The sequence below is a fragment of the Tamandua tetradactyla genome, chromosome 3, assembly GCF_023851605.1.
Source record: "Tamandua tetradactyla isolate mTamTet1 chromosome 3, mTamTet1.pri, whole genome shotgun sequence".
Lineage (NCBI taxonomy): Eukaryota > Metazoa > Chordata > Mammalia > Pilosa > Myrmecophagidae > Tamandua > Tamandua tetradactyla.
Genome location: NC_135329.1, coordinates 193,366,349 through 193,385,583, shown reverse-complemented (window position 1 = coordinate 193,385,583; position 19,235 = coordinate 193,366,349). Strand labels below are relative to the sequence as shown.

The window sequence follows — 19,235 nt, the reverse complement described above, 5'->3', positions numbered from 1 at the left end:
CTGATGAGTGCAATTTGTGGGAAGAAACACAGGTTGATTTTTGTCTTTTTTGCCTCAACTGGACTCATCTGTCCCCTACTCACAGGAACCCTAGGAACCCATGCTTGTCGATATTGCAGCATTGGGCACCTCCCAACACTAATCTAAGTCCCCTCACTGCCCCATAGCCTGCCCCCTTCACCAGCTCAGAAGTAATATCTCTCCTCTGTGCGGGTCCCCTTCAGAGGTTTGGAGACTGCTCTGCAACCCCCTAAGTCTGCTGAGGGAACCTGTTTCTCTTTACAGAAGTTCCAGAGCGTTCTGCAAGCTGTGACTAACAAAGGGCTGGGCCAGTCCCTGGTTGACCTTGAGATGGGAAGTAGAGCATGGGCAGGGACCAAGAGAGGGCTGTGTCCCAGACGAAGCCACGGAGGTCCTGGCTGCTCACATCAGGATGTCTCAGGAGGACCTTGGGTTTGGCTTGACCACAGAGGCTGAGGTTCCCACAGCCCTCCTCCTCCCCATCTCCCTCCCTGTCCCTTTTCATACTCACCTCCCTCAGGCAGGTTAAATCCAGTGGGTTGCTCTGGGCTAGGCCACTTCACTGCTTCCTCCAGCTGCAAGGTGCTCCTTTCTGTGTGTGCTCCAGTTTTCTCTTTGATGGAGCCTGGTATTCCTCACAGAGGTCCCAGGTGACAGAGCAGGAGTCCCAGAAGCAGCACCCTAATTTTTAGCTTTACACCTTGTTGTGAAATCTGCAGTTGGATTTCAGGGTGTCCATCCACTCCCTGAAATTATGTACAAAATTATGTATGCATGTGCCTTTTTCTGGGAAATTAGTTGAGGGCTTTCATCAGATAAGCCAACAGGTCCTTGGTCTAAGAAAGTTAATATCCACTGGACTGGAATGTGGTTGGGGAGGCCTAGGGGTCAACACCATAGGGTAGACTCTGATTCAGCCAATTTACAGAGACCTCTATTGTGCCCAGCCTGTGCTGCAGACAGCGGTGTGTAGTCTGCTCTTGCAATAGTTTGTTGCCCTCTACTGCAGAGCCTCTCTTTTTCCTTCTGTTTAGGAGAAGCTTGGGGGCTACCTTGAACCTCTAATTTCCCACCTTTCTGGGTAGTAGTGGAAAAGGAGTGTCTCAGTGGCTCACAGGGCTGTATAAATCTTTCTGGATTACTTAATGTTATGCAAGAAGCATTTATGGACCACCTAGCGCATGCCAGGAAGGTTACGCACTGAACTCTAAAAGGCACCGTTTGCATAGACCTCGTTGTGAATGGCACTACCTGGGAACCAGGCACTGGGGAGAGAGGAGAAATAAGACCCTTTCTCAAGGAACACTCAGTTTAGTGGGGAAGACAGACATGGACATCAATAATGCCTGTCCAGTGTATGATCAGTGTCACAGTAGAGATGTCTATGAGTGGCAAAAGGAGCATGGTAGAGGGGATTGCTGAAATCTGGAGGACTAAAGAAAGGAGTTAGGTCAAGGGAGGCTTCCCAGAGAAGTTCAAACTGAGTCTGAAGAAGGAGGAAGAGGTTTGTCAGGGGGGTTTAGAGGTGGGGGTGACGGTGGGGAAGAGCATTTCAGGTGAGGGAACAGTGTTTGTCAAGGCGCAAAATAGCGAAGAGCAGATAAATAGTTTGGCCAGAGTAGAGTGGAAGGGGTTTGGGGGTATTGAGGACAGTGAAGATGAGGCTTCAAAAGGCAGGCAGGGACCAGATGAGAAAAGGTCTGATATGTCTGGCCAAGGGATTGGGCTTTTCCCTCTGGGTGATGAGAGCCGTTGAAAATGGGAAATGGGATGGAGCAAGGACAGTATGTAGAGTGTTTGGATATGTTAGGCCTAGCTCAGGGTACTTAGCTCCTGAATCTTCGCACTCAGCAAAAAGCATTGACGTCTTTGCTAACGGACTCGGAGGCCAGGCCCTGAGTGGTTAAGGGCTTGATGTGCTGACTTAACCATTAAGATGGGACGGTTCTTCTGAGTGCTGGGTATGTCTGGCTGCAGGTGTGAGGTGTACGGGGACACTTCCCCTCTTTCTTGTCTCCAGAACCACATCCCCAGGGCCTCTCTGGTATCTGTCCCCATCCTCTGGCATCCACATGGCATTCTGCCTCAAAAACTGTTGTCCTTCCACAGCCCCTGCCCTGGTCCCTGCCCCAGCCCTAGCCCCTCCCCACTGCCTCCCAGCTGGGGTCGAGTCTGTGGCTACAGGATTCAAGTGCCCAGAACTTGCTCTTTCGGCTACCTGTTGGCCAAGCCTCAGTTCTTGTTTTTTGCCAGCACTAGAAAATTGCAAATAAAAATTTAATCTCAGAAATTGAACTCGCCACTTATAAATACATTAAAACATAGTCAGTGCAAATTTAGATTAAGCGCAGGGACAGTATTTTAACAAAATGACAACTTTTCTTAAAAAAATCATAGGCAGGTGAGTGACCTGTTTCACTCAGAAGGCTTAATCTGTTTGATTCAGGAAAATGAATCCTTTCATAAACGTGAAAGCAAAAACTGAAGATATTTTGTAAAAATAATCTGACGTCAAAGACTTCATTCTGATGTCCTTAGGATTCTAAAATACTCCAATAATGGCTGACTCTTCCTAATGAAAAAGGAAACTCCTAAACATCTAAGGCTATTCTTATAATTGTACTTTAATAACCTTTCCTGTAATAGCCATCTCTTCTAAAAATAATTTTATGCATATTTTAATCAAACTGGGAATCAGTGCACAATTTTTGGGGGGAGGAGTGCATGGTCTGGGAATGGAATCTGTGTCTCCCGCAAGGAAGGTGAGCATTCTACCACTGAACCAGCCTGTGTACCCAGTGCACAATTTTTACAAGATAGCTCCATGGCACAGATTTGTTAAAACAGAGAAATTTAATAAACTCAATTTCCGTTGCAAACTTGCCATATTACGCACTAGTTAAATAGTAAGCATGAACTTACCAACTGAAATTAGCATTTCAGAGGTGCTCATTATCAACAGTTGGGGTTTCTCTGAATTCTCTGACCATGTAGAACCTGAATGCAAGCACACACGGGACGGTTTTCTTGACCACGTTCCTATAAGCCTCAGTTCTTGATAAGCTCCTTTCCTCTCTGGAGGCACACGGCCTTTCCATTCCTAATCCCACTCTTAAGGAGTTCAGATTCCCTTTTTGCCTGCCAGGACCCGAGTCAGCCTCCAAAGTGCCTCTGTCCAGGGTGGGCCTCTTCCTATTGGTTCTGCATTGATTTTCTTCCATGTTGGTTGGTCATCACTGTTCTGAGTAATGTATTTTAATGAATTGTTCTTCTGCTGAATGTGGACCCAAAGGACTTTTTATCATGAAGGGCCCCATCCTGAGAACCTTAATAAATCATTCGCTATTCAAAACAGAACTGCTGAATGGACAGGGCGGGGTTCTTCAACTTGAGTCATCTCCAAAGAAGGAGAATCATTCCTTTCTTGAGTCAACCAGGCTGGGATCTTTCTTTCTTCATGGTTTCGTGATCGAAATAAGTGAAATCTCTTCACTTCACGTAAGCAGGAGAAGTGGGGGGTCCGAAGCGCTTATCACCTCAGTTAGCATCTCAAGATGCTGTCCACCTATGGGTGCCAGATCTCCTGGAGAGCGAGTTAAAATGCTGATTTTGGGCCCACCTCAGAAATGAAAATCTCCCTGAAGAGGACCTGGGAGTCTACATTTTTAACAGTTCCCTGGAGGAGATTTTTATCAACATCAAAATTAGAAAACAGCTGCCTTAAAACCAACCGTTTATCCTTAGCATCCCATCTGTATTCATTTTGCTCTTTTTTTAAGTACATCAGTTGGATGTGTCTCCCTTTCCTGCATGCTGGCCGGTGCTTGTAGCACCATGCACACCTCCGCATGGTTTCCGGGGAGGGAGGCTCAGGGAGTAGGTCCACATCCAAGTTAGCTGGGGATTTTCCTCAGATGTTTCCAAAAGCATGACTCGCACATCTGGATTGCGACCGCTGCAGAATAAGGGCCTCTTGGTGCAATTGAGCTCAGTGTCATGGGTGGAGCCTGAGGCTTCCAGCAGCTGCTGAGAAGAGCCAGGAGACATATCCAGACAAAGCAAATGAGGCCTTGAAGAGAGTGTGGATGCCTCAACTGCCCTAGAGAAATGGCCCATGATAAGATGTCCATGCTGGGCCTGGGTTTGGTACCTGGGACCTTTCCAGCTGGTGTCTTTTGTTTCTGCTGCAGTTTATCCTTCTAATCCATTGTCACCCCTGCCAGTTCCCATGATCCCTAACCTTGCAGATTCCTCCCTGTATCCCATGGCCCCCTCCTGCTGGGTGTCCAACTCCCTCTCATCCAAGATGGTTTTACCTGAACCAGCCACTCTCAAAGGTGGCTGCTGGGATTTGGAGATAGATATGGTGGCCCCTTAGCTCAGAGCCTCCAAGCCTTCTCTCTCCTTCTCCTCCCCCACTTCTATTTCACTACTTCTCCTCAGTCTGCCTGCTTGCCTTTCTCTTTTGCCCTTCCTGTTTTAATAGATTGAAACCGAAATTGTGTTCCGGCTTCCTGTGGTCTCAGGAAATGGCTCTTAATGTGGCTGTGGTGGATGGTGGGTGGTAAAGTGGGAGAGTGAGGGTGTGTGTACCTGGGGGGGGGGCACTTACCTTTCATCTCTGATGGGAGGAGTCAGGCTTTGAGACCCACAGGTCATGCTGGTGCACTGGGGAATGCAGAGGCCTCATGGGGGCTGGGACAGGCCTGGAGCAGGCCTGGGTGTCCTCAGCTTCTTCCCTTGGTAGGAGCAGGAAGACGACGGCTCAGTGACAGTGTAGGATGACCTGGAAGATACCGCCTTTGCCGTCAGCAGGGCGCTCAGAAGCAAAACTGGACCCTTCTTTGAGGACAGAAAAAGACATTTCTATTTGCTTTTGGCAAATAAGATTTAATTAGAGAGTTCATACCATTTTGGTTTTCTTACTAAGCCTTAGTGGCGTGGCAGTTATTGTTTCTGATGCTGTAGCCTGTGTGTGTATGTTGGGGGGAGGGCGGTAAATTACATGGTGGCATTAATTTTAGCATTGATGTTTTCAAAATTGATGGTGAGTGGCACCTGGCCAGAAAAGGCAAGAAGGGCCAAAACATCAGGTGTCAGTAATCGGTGTGACTTCTCCCTCTGCAACTTGGAGGATGCATTCTTAGCCCTCTTGCCAAGAAGCCAAAGGTCTTTTTATGGCCTACACCTGAGATGCCGGAGTGGGTCTGCTTTCTTCAAGGAGGAAACGAGACTCTCAGATTTGACCTTTTCATCCAGTAGTTCTCATTGGCTTTTGTGTCAAAGTATAAATGGGGAGGCCATTGGACACTCCACCCTTTGCTTTGCTGCTCCCCCCACTTCCCAGATCATGTGACCACAGACCTGGAGGACTGGTGGGTGTAGGGGATTGAGGAGGTCACTGACCTAGGAGGGGTACTCTGGGCCTCTTATAGAGCAGGCTGCAGAGTGGGGCTGGGGCCAGCAGTGGGCCGGCTTTCTCCAGGGCCAGTATTTTCCTGGTACAATGAGAAGCACAGGCAGTTATTCAGATTCCCATTAACTGAACAGGGGGCCCCATTCTCAAGGGAACAACCCCCCCAAATCTGAGTGGATGAGACAGGCTCCTGTCTTCAATAGTTTTCCCTTCTGGAATCAGCCAGCTGGGGTGTCATGGCGAGCCTGGTAGAAGGAGTCCAGTTCTTTGGGGGACGGGGAAGGATGTGGCTTGAGGGGCAGGCTATCTCACCCGTCAGCTCCTTTCTTTTTACCCCAAAAGCAGGAGTACTCCTCTTTGGAGACCTGCCTACACCTCAGACCCCTTTAGAGACGATGGCAGATGAGTTGGGAGAAGCAGCCCTGCAGCCTTTGGGGACCAAGCACAAGGAACAGTTTCCTGGAAACAGAGACATATCTCAGCCCAAATCCTTTCCAGTTCAGATCAGTCCCCATCCTTGGAAGCCTTGGCCAACGCTGTGCTGCTTGGGGCTGCCTACTGGCTGAGGTGCCGGGATCCCCGGGAAAACTGGGGACAGAGAATGGTTCCCTCGGTTCCAGAGGGCAAGTGGGAAGGGGACTGTGTGCCTGGCGGGCTCTGTGTCAGCTCCCTGGCGACGTCATCAGGCTGGTCTGTGGTTTGTATGTGTGTGTTGATCAGGACGTTCCTGTTTTGCGGTTGTCTGATCACTTGTTTTTGGCCGTGGGTTTCTAGATGAGTGTTTATTTTTAGAGGTTGCCACTTCTGGCCTGAGGGCTGATCCCAGGGCATGGTGGGGCGTTTGTATTTTCTGACATGTTTGTGGCTTTCAATTTAAGTATTTATTTGGGTATATTTCTGCCTTTTATGTGTTTATTCTGTGTGTATGTTATTCTGTGTAGGAAATGTGGGAGGTGGTGTGGCATATTAAAAAGTGCGTGGTCTGTCAGGTACATTCGATCTGATATTAGATCCCATTCTACGAGGTACTAAGTGATCACAAATAAATGTTTTCACCTCTCATTTTATAAAGGAATATTACCTGTCTCACAGGATTAGAAATAATTTGTGTACAGTGCCTAGTGAAATGTTTGACATGATAGCTGTTATTATTATTATTATTTATATACAGATATGTACAGCGACCCCAGCTTTCTCATTGTGACTCTTGGTGCTATGTGGCCCGCCGTCTGTTTACCCTGTGAGTGTACATGTCCGGGTGTTTCTCATTTGGGTGATTTCTGGTTTGCGTGAGTGTCTCTGGGCGTCTTTGTGTCTGATTTTCTGCGCATGTGCGTGTCTGTCTGTGACTCCTGAGTGTCTGGGCTGGAGATTGTGTGGTGTTTGGGAGGGGGCTTTCTTTTCTCGCCAGCTGGGGGCCTGAGGGGAAGGGCAGTGCGTACGTGTGCGCGCGTGTGTGTCCGTGTGTCTCGAGGCTTGAGGCTGACTGCTGACTGAACAGGGTGTGAAATCACTGAGTTCTGGGCGGGGAAAGTTCTTTGCTCCTGAGTCAGCCCTTTGGCCCTGAGCCACCAGCCACTCACTTTTTCCTTTCAGAGAAAGTGTTGCTCGTGGGGTCCACGGAGCTGTCTGCAGACTTCAGGACACAGGGGATACCTCTCCTTGATGGAAACCTCTGCCTTTGTGTTAACTGTTCCCGATCTGCTTCCCATATATAGACCTGGTCCGCAAACCCTCTGCTTTGGCATCCGCAGGGGCCCCAGCATTGAGAGGGAAAGTGTTCCCCTCATCCCTGGGTCTTCTGGCTTTGCTGAATCCCACCTTTGCCTGGTACTTCCAGGGGTCCTGAGGCTGGCTTGGAACAGGGGGGATTCAGGACACCTGCTGAGATTCTGCCTGACTTACCTTTCCTTAACTCGTGTCCCTTTCCCTTGCTGGTGGTGGTGCAGGGGCAGTGAGTGGGGAGCGGGTCTGGGGGTGAACAGGGGAGGCCTTTGGAAATGTGGTGATGTGTGGGATGAATGGCATTTTATTTGTGAATGGTTTTAGAAAATTCTGTGTGTTGAGCAAGAAGCAAATTCAGACGTGAGGCACAAAGGCGAATTTGCTTTAGAGAATCTCAGCTTGGCTTTCAGCCTCCTCGCCCCCCACCCTGCATGGGCACAGTGAACCATCACTGCACCCCTACTGCATCCCCAGTCTTATATCGCCTGTGAGGTCAAGGTGATGGCTACCTCTCCTGGGGTCCAGCCTGAGCTAGTGAGGGAATTCCCGGAATCAGGGAGCAGGGGTGGGATGTTCTGCATTGAGGAGGGGAAGGGGACCGGTTATGCTTTGCATAGCATCGTTGAGGGGTTAATGAGACTTATACTAGCATGGCTTATGGCTTGCAGTGATTGAACTCTCATCATTTCCTGGGCCTGGGTCTCAGCACGTGGTGTGTGTCAACCCTTAATATTGTATGTCCAATGAACAATGACTTTCTGTATATGGTTCAGCCTAATTCTGTGATAATCCCCATTTTTACAGATAAGGCAATTGAGGCCCAGAGCATAATTCATTCATGTGTGTGGTCAGGTAGCTAATAAAATGCCAGAGCCAGGCTTTGTATTGGGGCCATTTGCCCCCTGGACACCCACCCAATCTTAGATTCTGCTGCGTGGCCCTGACGCTATGTGTTGGTGAGGGCTCTGCCCCAAAGCCTGGGAGGGTCCTTGTCTCTTCCCTCTTTCCCTCCCTGCTCTTTCAGGGCTGTGTTTGAGGGGAAAGGTTTTAGGATCCACGGAGGGAAGGGCTTGGCTCTTTTGCTCCTGCCTCCCACTGACGCTGCTTTCTGCTGTCTACCCCCTGCCCTCCCCCCAGCAGAGGTGGTGGGCCACACCCAGGGGCCGCTGGATGGGAGCCTGTATGCCAAGGTGAAGAAGAAGGACTCCCTGCACGGCAGCTCTGGCACCGTCAACGCCCCGCGCCCCGCCCTCTCGGCCACCCCCAACCACGTGGAGCACACGCTCTCCGTGAGCAGCGACTCAGGCAACTCCACAGCCTCCACCAAGACCGACAAGACAGATGAGCCTGTCCCAGGCCCCGCCAGCACCCCTGCTGTCCTGAGTCCCGAGGAGAAGCGTGAGCTGGACCGCCTGCTCAGCGGCTTTGGCTTAGAACGTGACAAGCAAGGCCCCATGTACCACGCCCAACACCTCAGGTCCCGCCAGGCGGGGGGCCCTGGCGGATCCCCCTCTGGCCGCCATGTTGTCCCAGCCCAGGTTCATGTCAACGGCAGAGCCTTGGCCTCCGAGCGGGAAACAGACATCCTAGACGATGAGCTGCCCAACCAGGACGGGCACAGTGCGGGCAGCCTGGGCACACTCTCGTCCCTGGATGGGATCACCACCACCAGCGAGGGGGGCTACCCGGAGGCCCTGTCCCCACTGACCAATGGTCTGGACAAGCCTTACCCAGTGGAATCAATGGTCAATGGCGGGGGCTACCCCTACGAGTCTGCCAACCGGGTGGCCCCTACCCAAGCTGGCCACACGGCCCCCATGCGACCTTCATGCTCTGCCCAGGAGGGTTTAGCTGAGTACCGGCGGGAGGGGCCCCGCCAAGCCTGGCCACAGCCAGTGACCACCTCCTACTATGGCCATGACCCCAGTGGCATGTTCCGCTCTCAGTCCTTTCCGGAAGCCGAGCCCCAGCTACCCCCAGCTCCAGCCCGGGGTGGAAGCAGCCGAGAGGCAGTGCAGAGGGGCCTGCATTCATGGCAGCAGCAGCAGCAGCAGCAGCCTCGCCCACCTCCTCGCCAGCAGGAAAGAACCCACGTGGAGAGTCTTGGGCCCAGCAGGCCCAGACCCCAGCCATTGGCAGAGACACCAGTTCCCCATCTCCCTGAGTTCCTGAGGGCGGCCTCCCAGCAGGAGATTGAACAGTCCATCGAAGCACTCAACATGCTGATGTTGGATCTGGAGCCAGCCTCGGCTGCTGCCCCACTGCACAAGTCCCAAAGCGTCCCAGGGGCCTGGCCAGGGGTATCCCCACTCTCTGCCCAGCCCCTCTCTGGATTCTCCCACCAGTCCCAGCCACTGACCCAGTCCAGATCTGGCTACATCCCCAGTGCACCTTCTTTGGGAACCCCTGAGCCGGCCCCACGTGCCTCCCTGGAGTCCCTGCCATCTGGCAGGCCTTATTCGCCATATGATTATCAACCATGTCCGGCAGGGGCTAACCAGAATGTCCGTCCAAAGAGCCCAGCCTCCACCTCTTCCTCGTCTGCCTTCGTTCCAACAACCCAGGGCCCTTCAGGGCTCCAGCAGCCTCCTGCCTCTCTGCCTGGCCTCACTGCTCAGCCTCAGCTCCCATCAAAGGCGGTGACTTCAGACCCATCCCGAACTCCGGAGGAGGAGCCTCTGAACCTGGAAGGGCTGGTGGCCCACAGGGTAGCAGGTAAGAGCTGCAGGGATTATGACTCCTGAATAGTTCCTCCTTATCCCCTCGGCCTCCTTCCCTATTTGGTCTTGCTAAGAGGAGGTGCAGACACAGCAATCACTTTGGGAGGTGTTGCTTTGGCCTGGGGAGGAGGCTTCAGGAGCCAGCCCCCCTGCCTACCCCTTCCTGCATGCATGATGTCTCCTGGGCAGCAGGTCTGCACTAGATTCTGAGATGATGTCCCTTGGTTCCTGCCCTCCAGGAGCTTACAGTCTGGTCAGGTCACAGGCACGTAGGCAGAAACTTCTAACAGAATGCAAAGTGTGTGACAGGTATGGACTTCCACAGGCCCAGAGCCCAGGGGAAAGTAAGGACTACCACTAAAACAGTCCAAGGACACTTCCTGGAGGTGGTGACTTTGGTGCTAGAGTACAGATTTTCTGGATTGAGAAGAGATGCTTCCTGTGACTCCTTGCTGTGCCCTCTGTCCTCACACTTAATTTCCTTGGGGAAGGCATGCAGAAGGATGGAGGGAAGCCTCTGTAGGCTCTAATTTCCTCTTTAGTCCCCTGCCCATGGGCTGAAGTGAAGTCTGAGAGCATATCCTGAAGTCCTGAGGCTCTAGCTGCCTCTATACCCCTGGTAGGGCCTTTCAGGATGCTTCTCTTTGGAGAGAAGGGAAGGCAAGGTCTCCTTCTTGGTCGTATCTCCTTTTAGCTCCTGTTTTAGGTCCAGCTCTGTTCAGGAAGCAGGTCTGAGAAAACTCTGTCTTTCTATCAGGATGGGCTTATATTCTGGAGAAAGGAGAAAGCAGATCTGAGAAAACTCTGTTTTTCTGTCAGGATGGGCTTATATTCTGGGACTTGTGCAGTGGGGCAGCGGCCAAGGCTGGCTCCAGATCCAACATCAGCATGTGGAGAGTGAGACAACCAAAAGAGCTTATTAGGGAGATCAAGGCAAGAAGGCCCCCAGCAGGGCAGAGTGTCCAGGACCATGTTGGGAAGGACAGCTGTGGAGCACCCTTCCTTCCTGCTGACCTAAGCCCATGGCCATACCCCCTGGGATGGGGGACGCGGGGCAGGCAAACTGGGTGGGAAACCCTGTGGGCTGATTTTTTTGTGAATGTGAATCCCAGGCCGAGGAAGACCACTAGACTGGGGTCAGGCAGGCCTGCATCAAGCCCCTCAGCTGACAGCATGGTGGAAGCTCAGGGAGGAGAAGAGGAGCCTGGGCAGCTGGCTCTGCCCTCCACCCCTTTACCTAAATTTAGGAGAATCTGAGTCACCATGCCAGCTGCAGGGTGGGAAAGAGACACCCTCCCTGGGGATGGACAGTGGGTTTGGGCAAGCAGCTGAAGGACAGGCCAGCTGACTCTTGGGCCAGGTCCAGGACCTGGATGTGTAGTGCAAGGTACCCAGTTCCAATCCTCCCTCCCTGGCTCTTGCAAAGAGAGATTTAGAGAAAGAGTAGGCCTGCCTTGGAGCTTCCTGTTCCCTAGGTCACTGTGGACCTTTGGGGTAAATGCTGTGCTCAAGCTCCAAAGACTATGGGGCTCTTCAGTGGTTTGCTGCCCTTCCTCATCTTTTCTTTTCCTTCTGGGTGATAGGCATTGTTACAGAGCCACCAAGACCTCAGGGTCCTTGTCCTTAGAATCTGCCTGTCTAATCCCCTGCCTCCAGGTAGGGTGGGCTTTCCCCCACCTCAAACTAGCAGTGGTCTCACAGGTCCTTGAAGTCCTTCAGCTATGCTGACAGCACCAGGGCCTTCCCTTAGAGTCAGAGTTCATTGGAACCATCTCTGGAAGTTTATCTGGTCAAAGGCACAGAGAAGAGGAAATATCCTCTCTTTTAAACCCAAACATTAGGGATCAGACATTTGTCACCCTGAGAAGTCTGACCCACTTTTTTTTTTTATTATCAATTTTTAAATTAAAAAAAAAAAAACCTAAAAACACCAAACAAACACAAACGTTCTTAACTTTTGATCATTCCGTTCTACATATATAATCAGTAATTCACAATATCATCACATAGTTGCATATTCATCCTCATGATCATTGCTTTGACCATTTGCGTCTATTCAGAAAAAGAAATAAAAAGAAAACGGAAAAGAAATCATACGTACCATACCACTTACCCCTCCCTTTCATTGATCACTAGCATTTCAATCTAAACTTATTTTAATAGTTGTCCCCCCTATTATTTATTTTTATTCTGTATGTTTTACTCGTCTGTTGATAAGGTAGATAAAAAGAGCATCAGGCACAAGGCTTTCACAATCACACAGTCACATTATGAAAGCTATATCATTATACATTCATCTTCAAGAAACATGGCTACTGGAACACAGCTCTACATTTTCAGGCCATTCCCTCCAGCCTCTCCATTACATCTTGACTAACAAGGTGATATCTATTTAATGTGTAAGAATAACCTCCAGGATAACCTCTTGACTTTGTTTGGAATCTCCTAGACATTGACACTTTATTTTGTCTCATTTCACCCTTCTCCCTTTTGGTGGAGAAGGTTTTCTCAATCCCTCAATGCTGAGTTTCAGCCCATTCTAGGGGTTTTCTCAATCCCTTGATGCTGAGTCTCAGCTCATTCCAGGATTTCTGTCCCACGTTGTCAGGAAGGTCCACACGCCTGGGAGTCATGTCCCACGTAGACAGGGGGAGGGCCGTGAGTTTGCTTGTTGTGTTGGCTGAGAGAGAGAGGCCACATCTGAGCAACAAAAGAGGTTCTCTTGGGGGTGACTCTTAGTAGTCTTAAGTTTTAAGACTCTTAAAATTTAGTAGTTTTAAGTAGGCTTGACCTATCCTTTGTGGGGTTAAGTTTCTTATGAATAAACCCCAAGATTGGGGGCTCAGCCTGTAGCTTTGGTTGTCCGCACTGCTTGTGAGGATATCAGTAATTCAACTTGGGGAAGTTGAATTTTCCCCTGTTCTTACCATTCCCTGAAGGGAACTTTGCAAATATTTTTTTATTCACTGTTCAGATCACTCTGGGATTTATCGGGGCATCACTCTGGACAAACCAACAAAATCTCATATCTGATCCACTTTTGATCTGGCCTGGGGATGCACATTTGGCCAGAGGAGAGGAACATCACAGAGGTCAGGTTCTGATCAAGGCCTCTCAAGGCTCCCGAGAGGGCAGGCCCAGTCCTTCATCTGTGGGGAGGCCAGTGGGCCCTCCACATGTTAGGCAGAAAGAACAGACTGGATCCTGCGGTGTTGGTAGAGCCGCATTCATATCATTAAAAGTCACCTTCAGAGTGTGTGCAGAGGAACCGCATGGTAGGATGTGGATGGGATGAGGTTTTCTTGCCCCAGGATTCAGTCCTATTGGGAGTGACTCTAGGTAGTTAATATCCCAGTGCATGGACCTCCTTTCCCCTCACAATTCCCACGTCCCTCAGTCTGACTCTCACGTGGGGACACAGGGACCTCAGCTGGAGCCTCTGTCTTACCTCCTCCTCCCCTGTATCTGGGGGATGTATATAACACTTGAATGGGGGTTGTTTTTTCCAGTGGAGGGCTGAAGTCTGCTCCTACTAGCTTGCAAGAGAAGACTAATAAATATTCAGGAATTTTCAGAGCCAGTTGTTAAACTATTGGTAACTTGAAATTGGCCGTAGAAGGACTGTTCACACCATGGAAATTGGCAATCAAGTCTTCACCTCCTCAAAGAGCTCATCTAGCAGCCCATCATTGTTTTTATGAGAATCAAAACACACGCTAAGAAGTTCTGTAGCCCTGGAAATGAAATGCTACAGAGGGTGGTCCAGGTGGGAGTGCTGTGTTCTGCTTTCCTCAATGTCCAAACCCCTGAGATAAGGTCTCTCCTGAATTCTTTGTTGGAAGAGACCCTTTCCCTCCTGATTTTGTTGAGGGAATGGGGTTATCCAAATTCTATGGATATTTAGTTCCCTGCCCAATATTTTACAGAGTTGGGTTGGTGGCCTGAGGGATCCAGAGCACTTCTTTCTGGGGAAGCAGGATGAATTTCCTCCTCCTACCAGGACCCTTCCTTATAGCTCTCCTGAAGCTTGCTCAAGAGGATAGCATAACCCTAGTGGCCCCTTGAAGGATGTCCATCTTGTAGTAGCTCTCTCCTCAGCTTCTTCTCCTACCAGATTCTGAGGTCTGGACTGATACCTTTTTATCCTCTAACCTCTCAGGTTTTTGCTACCTGGAAGTCATAGAGAGAGAGGGATATTGTTGGCACATATTGTCTGTAGACACCACCAGCCCTGCTGCTATCAAACCAACTGAGAGTGACTCAGTCAGGAGAAGGGATGGAATATATAGAGGGCAGTTATATTTGGCCCCTGGGGCTATAAAGTGACCTCTTTGGCTCATGCCCTGTCATGAATGGATTTCTTTTAAGTTTTTGCTTGCACAACCCTTCAGGGTTTTGGCATTAGTTGTGTAGATAAAGGAGCAGAGGCAGACTCTGGGATCCAGTGAGTGTAGACTCTAACACCACCTCTTTCTGCTTATTCTACATTCTGTTGCAAGAAGCTGAAATATAAGCTTTACCCTGAGTAACCTGAGAGGCTCAGATCTGAAGGAGAACCTCTTCATGGCCATGAACTTAATCTAGTTTCTCCTGGCTTTTCTCCCTCAAGTTTGCTGTTTCTTCCTTGACTATCTTCCATACCTCAGCACCATGTTATGGTTCATTCCACTGTGATCACTACCTCTTCATCTTAGATCTTAGAGAATCTAGGGGCAGTTTTCTTAACTCAATAAAGGGTAGGTATCAGAAACCTATAGAACATATCACACTTTCTTAAGAAACATTAGAAGCATTCCCCTTATAGTCAGGGGCAAGAATACTTGTCATCACCTCTATTATTCAACAGTGTATTAGTTACCCTAGTCAATACAATAAGATAAGAAAAAAAAATAAGAATCAGAGTTGTTGAGTCCAAACCATTTATCTTAAGTTTCTCTAACTGGTCTGATCTCAGATATCTGTCGTGGTAGATATTTCAATCCATGCTGTGAATCATATACGGATCTTATCCTTAAGATTTCTTGAGCTTAGGAGTGGAAAAAAGAAATGGAATTTAACATGAAGTCATTTGTAATAAGAGAGGTAGGTAGAAAGTTCTGTGGGAGTAAAGAGAAAGGAGAGATCACTGTCAATTAGACATTGAGGAGGCTTTGTGTTGAGTGTGACTTTAAAACTTAGCTTTGGAAGATGGGTAGGATTTTGAAAGTGGGTGGGATCATTGGAGAGAGGGTTCATAGTGGAGATAGGAAAGCAAAGGAAATGTTTGAAGAACAAATAGACTAAGTGCATTTAGGTTATATGAGGGAGGGTTGGAAGGGTAGTCTGGGGCCTACCTCTGGGAGGCATTAAACACCAGACTAAAGAGACTGAATCTTACTTAGAAACAATGTGGGAAGCCATGACTGTGTTTTAGTGAAGGGAATGTGCCATGATCTGAGCTGTAGTTTAGGAAGATGTATCTAAAGATGGTGGTTCCATTAATAGGTTGAGAGTCAGGCAGGGGAAATGCTGATTTGGTGTGAGATGTTAGATATGTTGAGTTTGAGGTGACAGTGGAGCCTCCTGGAAAAGATGGGTAGAAGACAATTGAACACATGAAATTGGATCTTAAGAGAGTGGAAAAAGCTGTAGATTTTGGAGTCATCTTTCACAGAAGTAAAGAATCATATTTTGGGTGTGGATGAGATCTCCATGTCAGAAGACATGGGAAGAAAAAAGAACTTAAGATAGAACAGCCACAGGGGGAAGTGGAGACCATAAAGGGGACTGAAAATAAATGTTTAGAGCAGTGGAAGGAGACCAAGATGGTGCTTTATCGCCAAAGTCAAGATAGTGAAGAATTTCAAGGAGGAGGGGTTTGGGGTTAGCAATGTCACTGTGGAGAGGTCATGAGGTGGAGGATTGAGAAAAACTTATTGGGTGAATTGCCACTTCAGTGGCCCCTGGTAATTTTCAAAAGCCTTTTTTCTGTGGAATGATGGTGAGACAGACCAGACTACAAGAGATTGAGGAGTGAGTGGAGAGGAAGACAACGTGTCAACTACTCTTTCAAGTGGTTTTATGATAAAAGGAAGAGGATGGTATCTAAAGAGCATTGTGGGGTATTTTTTTTGCAAATATGAGAGTCATGAGAATCTTTTCAGCTAAAAGAGAAAGAGAGGAAAAGCTTGAATATGGGGGGAGGAGGGAGAAGAAAAATACATAAGAAAAAGAAATTGATAAAATAAGGTCTCTTAGGAGCCCAAGTGAATAATTTTGGTTCAACCAGGAGGTGAGATACTGCTTTGTGATATGAGAATAAAGGATAAAGATAAAGAACAAAACAAAAAAAAAGATGTCAAGATTTGAGAGATTGAATTAAGAACCCATCTTTTTTTTTTTTTTTTTTTTACATTTTATCATGAAAATAGATGAGATCAAGGCTTGTTCTATCATTCCATTCAACATGATCTATCATTCCTACATGTAGTCTAGATGATGGGAAAATGGTGGCAAACAAGCCAGATAAAAATCCTTGCCCTATGGGGCTTCCATTTCAGTTGGGAAACTATAAACAATATAATAACTAAATTTAAAAAGTATATATAGGGAAGTACGATGGTGGCTCGGTGGCAGAATTTCTGCCTGCCATGCTGGGGACCCGGGTTCAATTCCCGGTGCCTTGCCCATGCAAAAAAAAAAAAGCATATATAATATGTTAGATGGGTGAAAAGTGTCATGGAGTAAAAATTAAAATGATGAAATGCCAGTGAGGGGTAGAGTGTGGGTGGGTGGTTGCATTTTACGTAGGACAGTCAGGGGAGACCTCAGGTGAGGAAACGTACCATATGGAGTAGCAAGTGCAAAGGCCCTGAGGTAAGAGGGTGCCTAGTGTGGTTGGAGCAGAGTAGATGAGGGGAGTGTAGTGAGGCATGAGGTCAGAGGGAAGTGAGAATGTGGCTAGCTTGCAGTGGATTTTTGTAGGTGAACGCAAGAGATTTGGCTTTTACCCTGTGTGGCATGAGAAGCTCTTGGAAGGGTTTGAACAGAGGAATGACATCATCTGACTTTCTCTGAAAGGATCAGTGTGGCTGGGATGGAAGGAGGAAGAATAGCTAGCAGGCTGCTGCTGTTGATCAGGGTGGTAGCAGTGGAGCTGGTGAGAAGTGCTCAGTTCAGAAATATATTTTGAAGGTGATGTTAACAGGATTTACATATGGATTAGATATCAGTGTGAAAGAAAGCGAAAAGTCAAGGACAAATGTAAGATTTTTTAGCCCAAGCAACTAAAGGATGGATAAAATGGATAAAAATGTGAAAAGAGCATGTGTAGAGGGAATAACAGAAGTGTGATTTTGTCCACATTAGATTTGAGATGCTCAGGTGATATCCAAGATGGTTAGATACATGAGTTAGGAGTTTAAGGGGGAAAGGAATTTGGAAGTTGTCAGCATAAGAATGTCATAGAAGACCTGGTTCTGTATGACATCACGTAGGGGTTGAGTACAGATAGAGGAGAGGTCCTTGGATTGAATCCTGGGGCTGCCTATCTTTTGAGGTTGGAGACATGAGGAGGAACCAGCAAAGGAAATTGGTGTGGAGTAACTTATAAAGTAGAGGAAACCTAGATGCCATGACAGGAAGCATTGGCTGCTGGAGGAGAATGAAAAGTTAGGGCAGTGTCTGTGGCATGAAGAGGGGTTTGGAGTCAGCAAGGGTGAGTATAAGGGTGGCATAGCAGGTCTTTGGAGAGCATCCCCGGGGGTTCTCCTAAGAACTTTCTCTGGTGGTGCTGGGCAGCTTTGGGCAGTGATGGAACATCATCATGGTAGGGACTGTGCAGAGAGGAGGGTGATTAAGGTGAATGGGACTGATGAGCTGAGGGATGCTAGAATGCTAGGGGATGAGACCCTTGGGTTCAGACTGGATAAGGCCACAGTTGAATCCAGGAAGAGGCAGACAACATTGGAGAAGGAGGTGTCCTGGGAAGAGGCTGTGAGGCCTGTGAGGAACTGTGAGGGTGGAGTTACCAGGACTTAAATTTCCCGGTCCCAGGGCAGCATCTTCTTCCTCCCACTTTGTTCTTAGAAAAGAAAGAGACAGTGTCCTGCTGGACAGAAAGAGGTCTACCTTCCTTTGGAGAAGTGAGATCCTAGATCTACTCTCTCTTCCTGTCTGACTCCCTCCCTACCTCCCTCCAGTATGTGGCTATATCCAAGACTCAGGACACCAACTAATCTTGATTTTTTTTCTTTGTTTTTGTTTTGTTTCGTCTTGTGGAATGCTTTGCCCCTGTGTTCTCCATGTGTCCCATGTCCACCTGTGTGCCATGGGTGGGGTACCTGCCTTGCCTGGTATATCCCCTTCCACCCTGCCTTGCCCTCCTGCCTGCCTCCGCTCCCTGCCGGCTCCCCCTGGGGTGGGGTCGGGCAGCCTACAATGCCAAGCTGCAGGACATTGGGCACAAGGTCAGCTTCTGGCACCCTCCTCTCCACCGGCTCCGATCCTCCTCCATCTCTGGTTGGTTCCTCTCCTTCTTCCTTCTCTCTCTTTAACTCTTGTCCCTTTTCCTTAGCTCTCAGTCTCTCTCTCCCCTCTTCTTCATGTATGATTCCTTCCAAACTTTTGCTAGCCTTCCTCTTTATTTACTTTTCTCATGCATGCTTCCTTCATTTCCATTTCCTCCTCTCCCTCTCTTGATGGTCTCTGCTTTCTATCTCTTTTTTACTCTCTCCCCTCTCCTCCTTTTCTCACCTTTCCCTCTTCTTCTCTTTCCTTGCCCACTGTCTCCTCCTCCCTGTCCCCACCCCCTCCGTCCTATCCTCCTTTCTGCATGAATGAGTGTTCCCACTTCTGCATGAGCACAGGCCTGATGCTTCCAGCCTTGGCCTTGCCCTCTGGGGTCAGGTTGTGGAATCAGTAGACCACCTTTTGGGGTCCCCCAAAGAGATGCATCCTTTGCAGTGAGGGAGCCTGTTACCCTGCAGTGAGGGCTTGGACCAGCCTAGCACTCAGCCCGGGCTGCAGGGCTGGGAACTCAGGCAGGAGGCCAGGCTGTGCTCTGCAGGGGACCACTGGGCACAAGACAACAGGTGGCACTAGCACCTGCTGCTCTTTCCACACTTGGGTATGGCATACCCCAGAAGTGAAGCACCCCCTCTGACCCCATCCTCATCCTAGGACCCATGGCCAAGACTCAGAAGCCCTGGTTATGGTCCTCGTTCTGCCTGTGACCTCTTCTGTGACCTTGGGCATACCTCTTAATTACTCAGACTTGAATTTCCTAACCTGAAAAATGGAGGGCTGATAAGCCCTGCCTCGTGCGTTTTGCAAAGTGACTGTAACATTCCCAGACATGGTGGCCCCTTCACCAA

General features: G+C 48.9%; 1 protein-coding gene across 14 annotated transcripts in view; it reads left to right on the top strand.

Annotated features, from left to right (window-relative positions):
- The window catches only part of TNS1 (tensin 1), a 199,769-nt gene that overhangs the window by 145,792 nt on the left and 34,742 nt on the right, over window positions 1-19,235 (top strand). For 8 of the 14 annotated variants that reach the window (XM_077155084.1, XM_077155083.1, XM_077155082.1 and 5 more), the window contains 2 exons: window positions 8,300-9,877; window positions 18,295-18,381. In XM_077155084.1, coding sequence (XP_077011199.1) covers window positions 8,300-9,877; window positions 18,295-18,381 — 1,665 coding nt within the window. The remainder of the gene's footprint in view (window positions 1-8,299; window positions 9,878-18,294; window positions 18,382-19,235) is intronic. The other 6 variants (XM_077155086.1, XM_077155089.1, XM_077155087.1 and 3 more) reach the window with 3 other exon arrangements.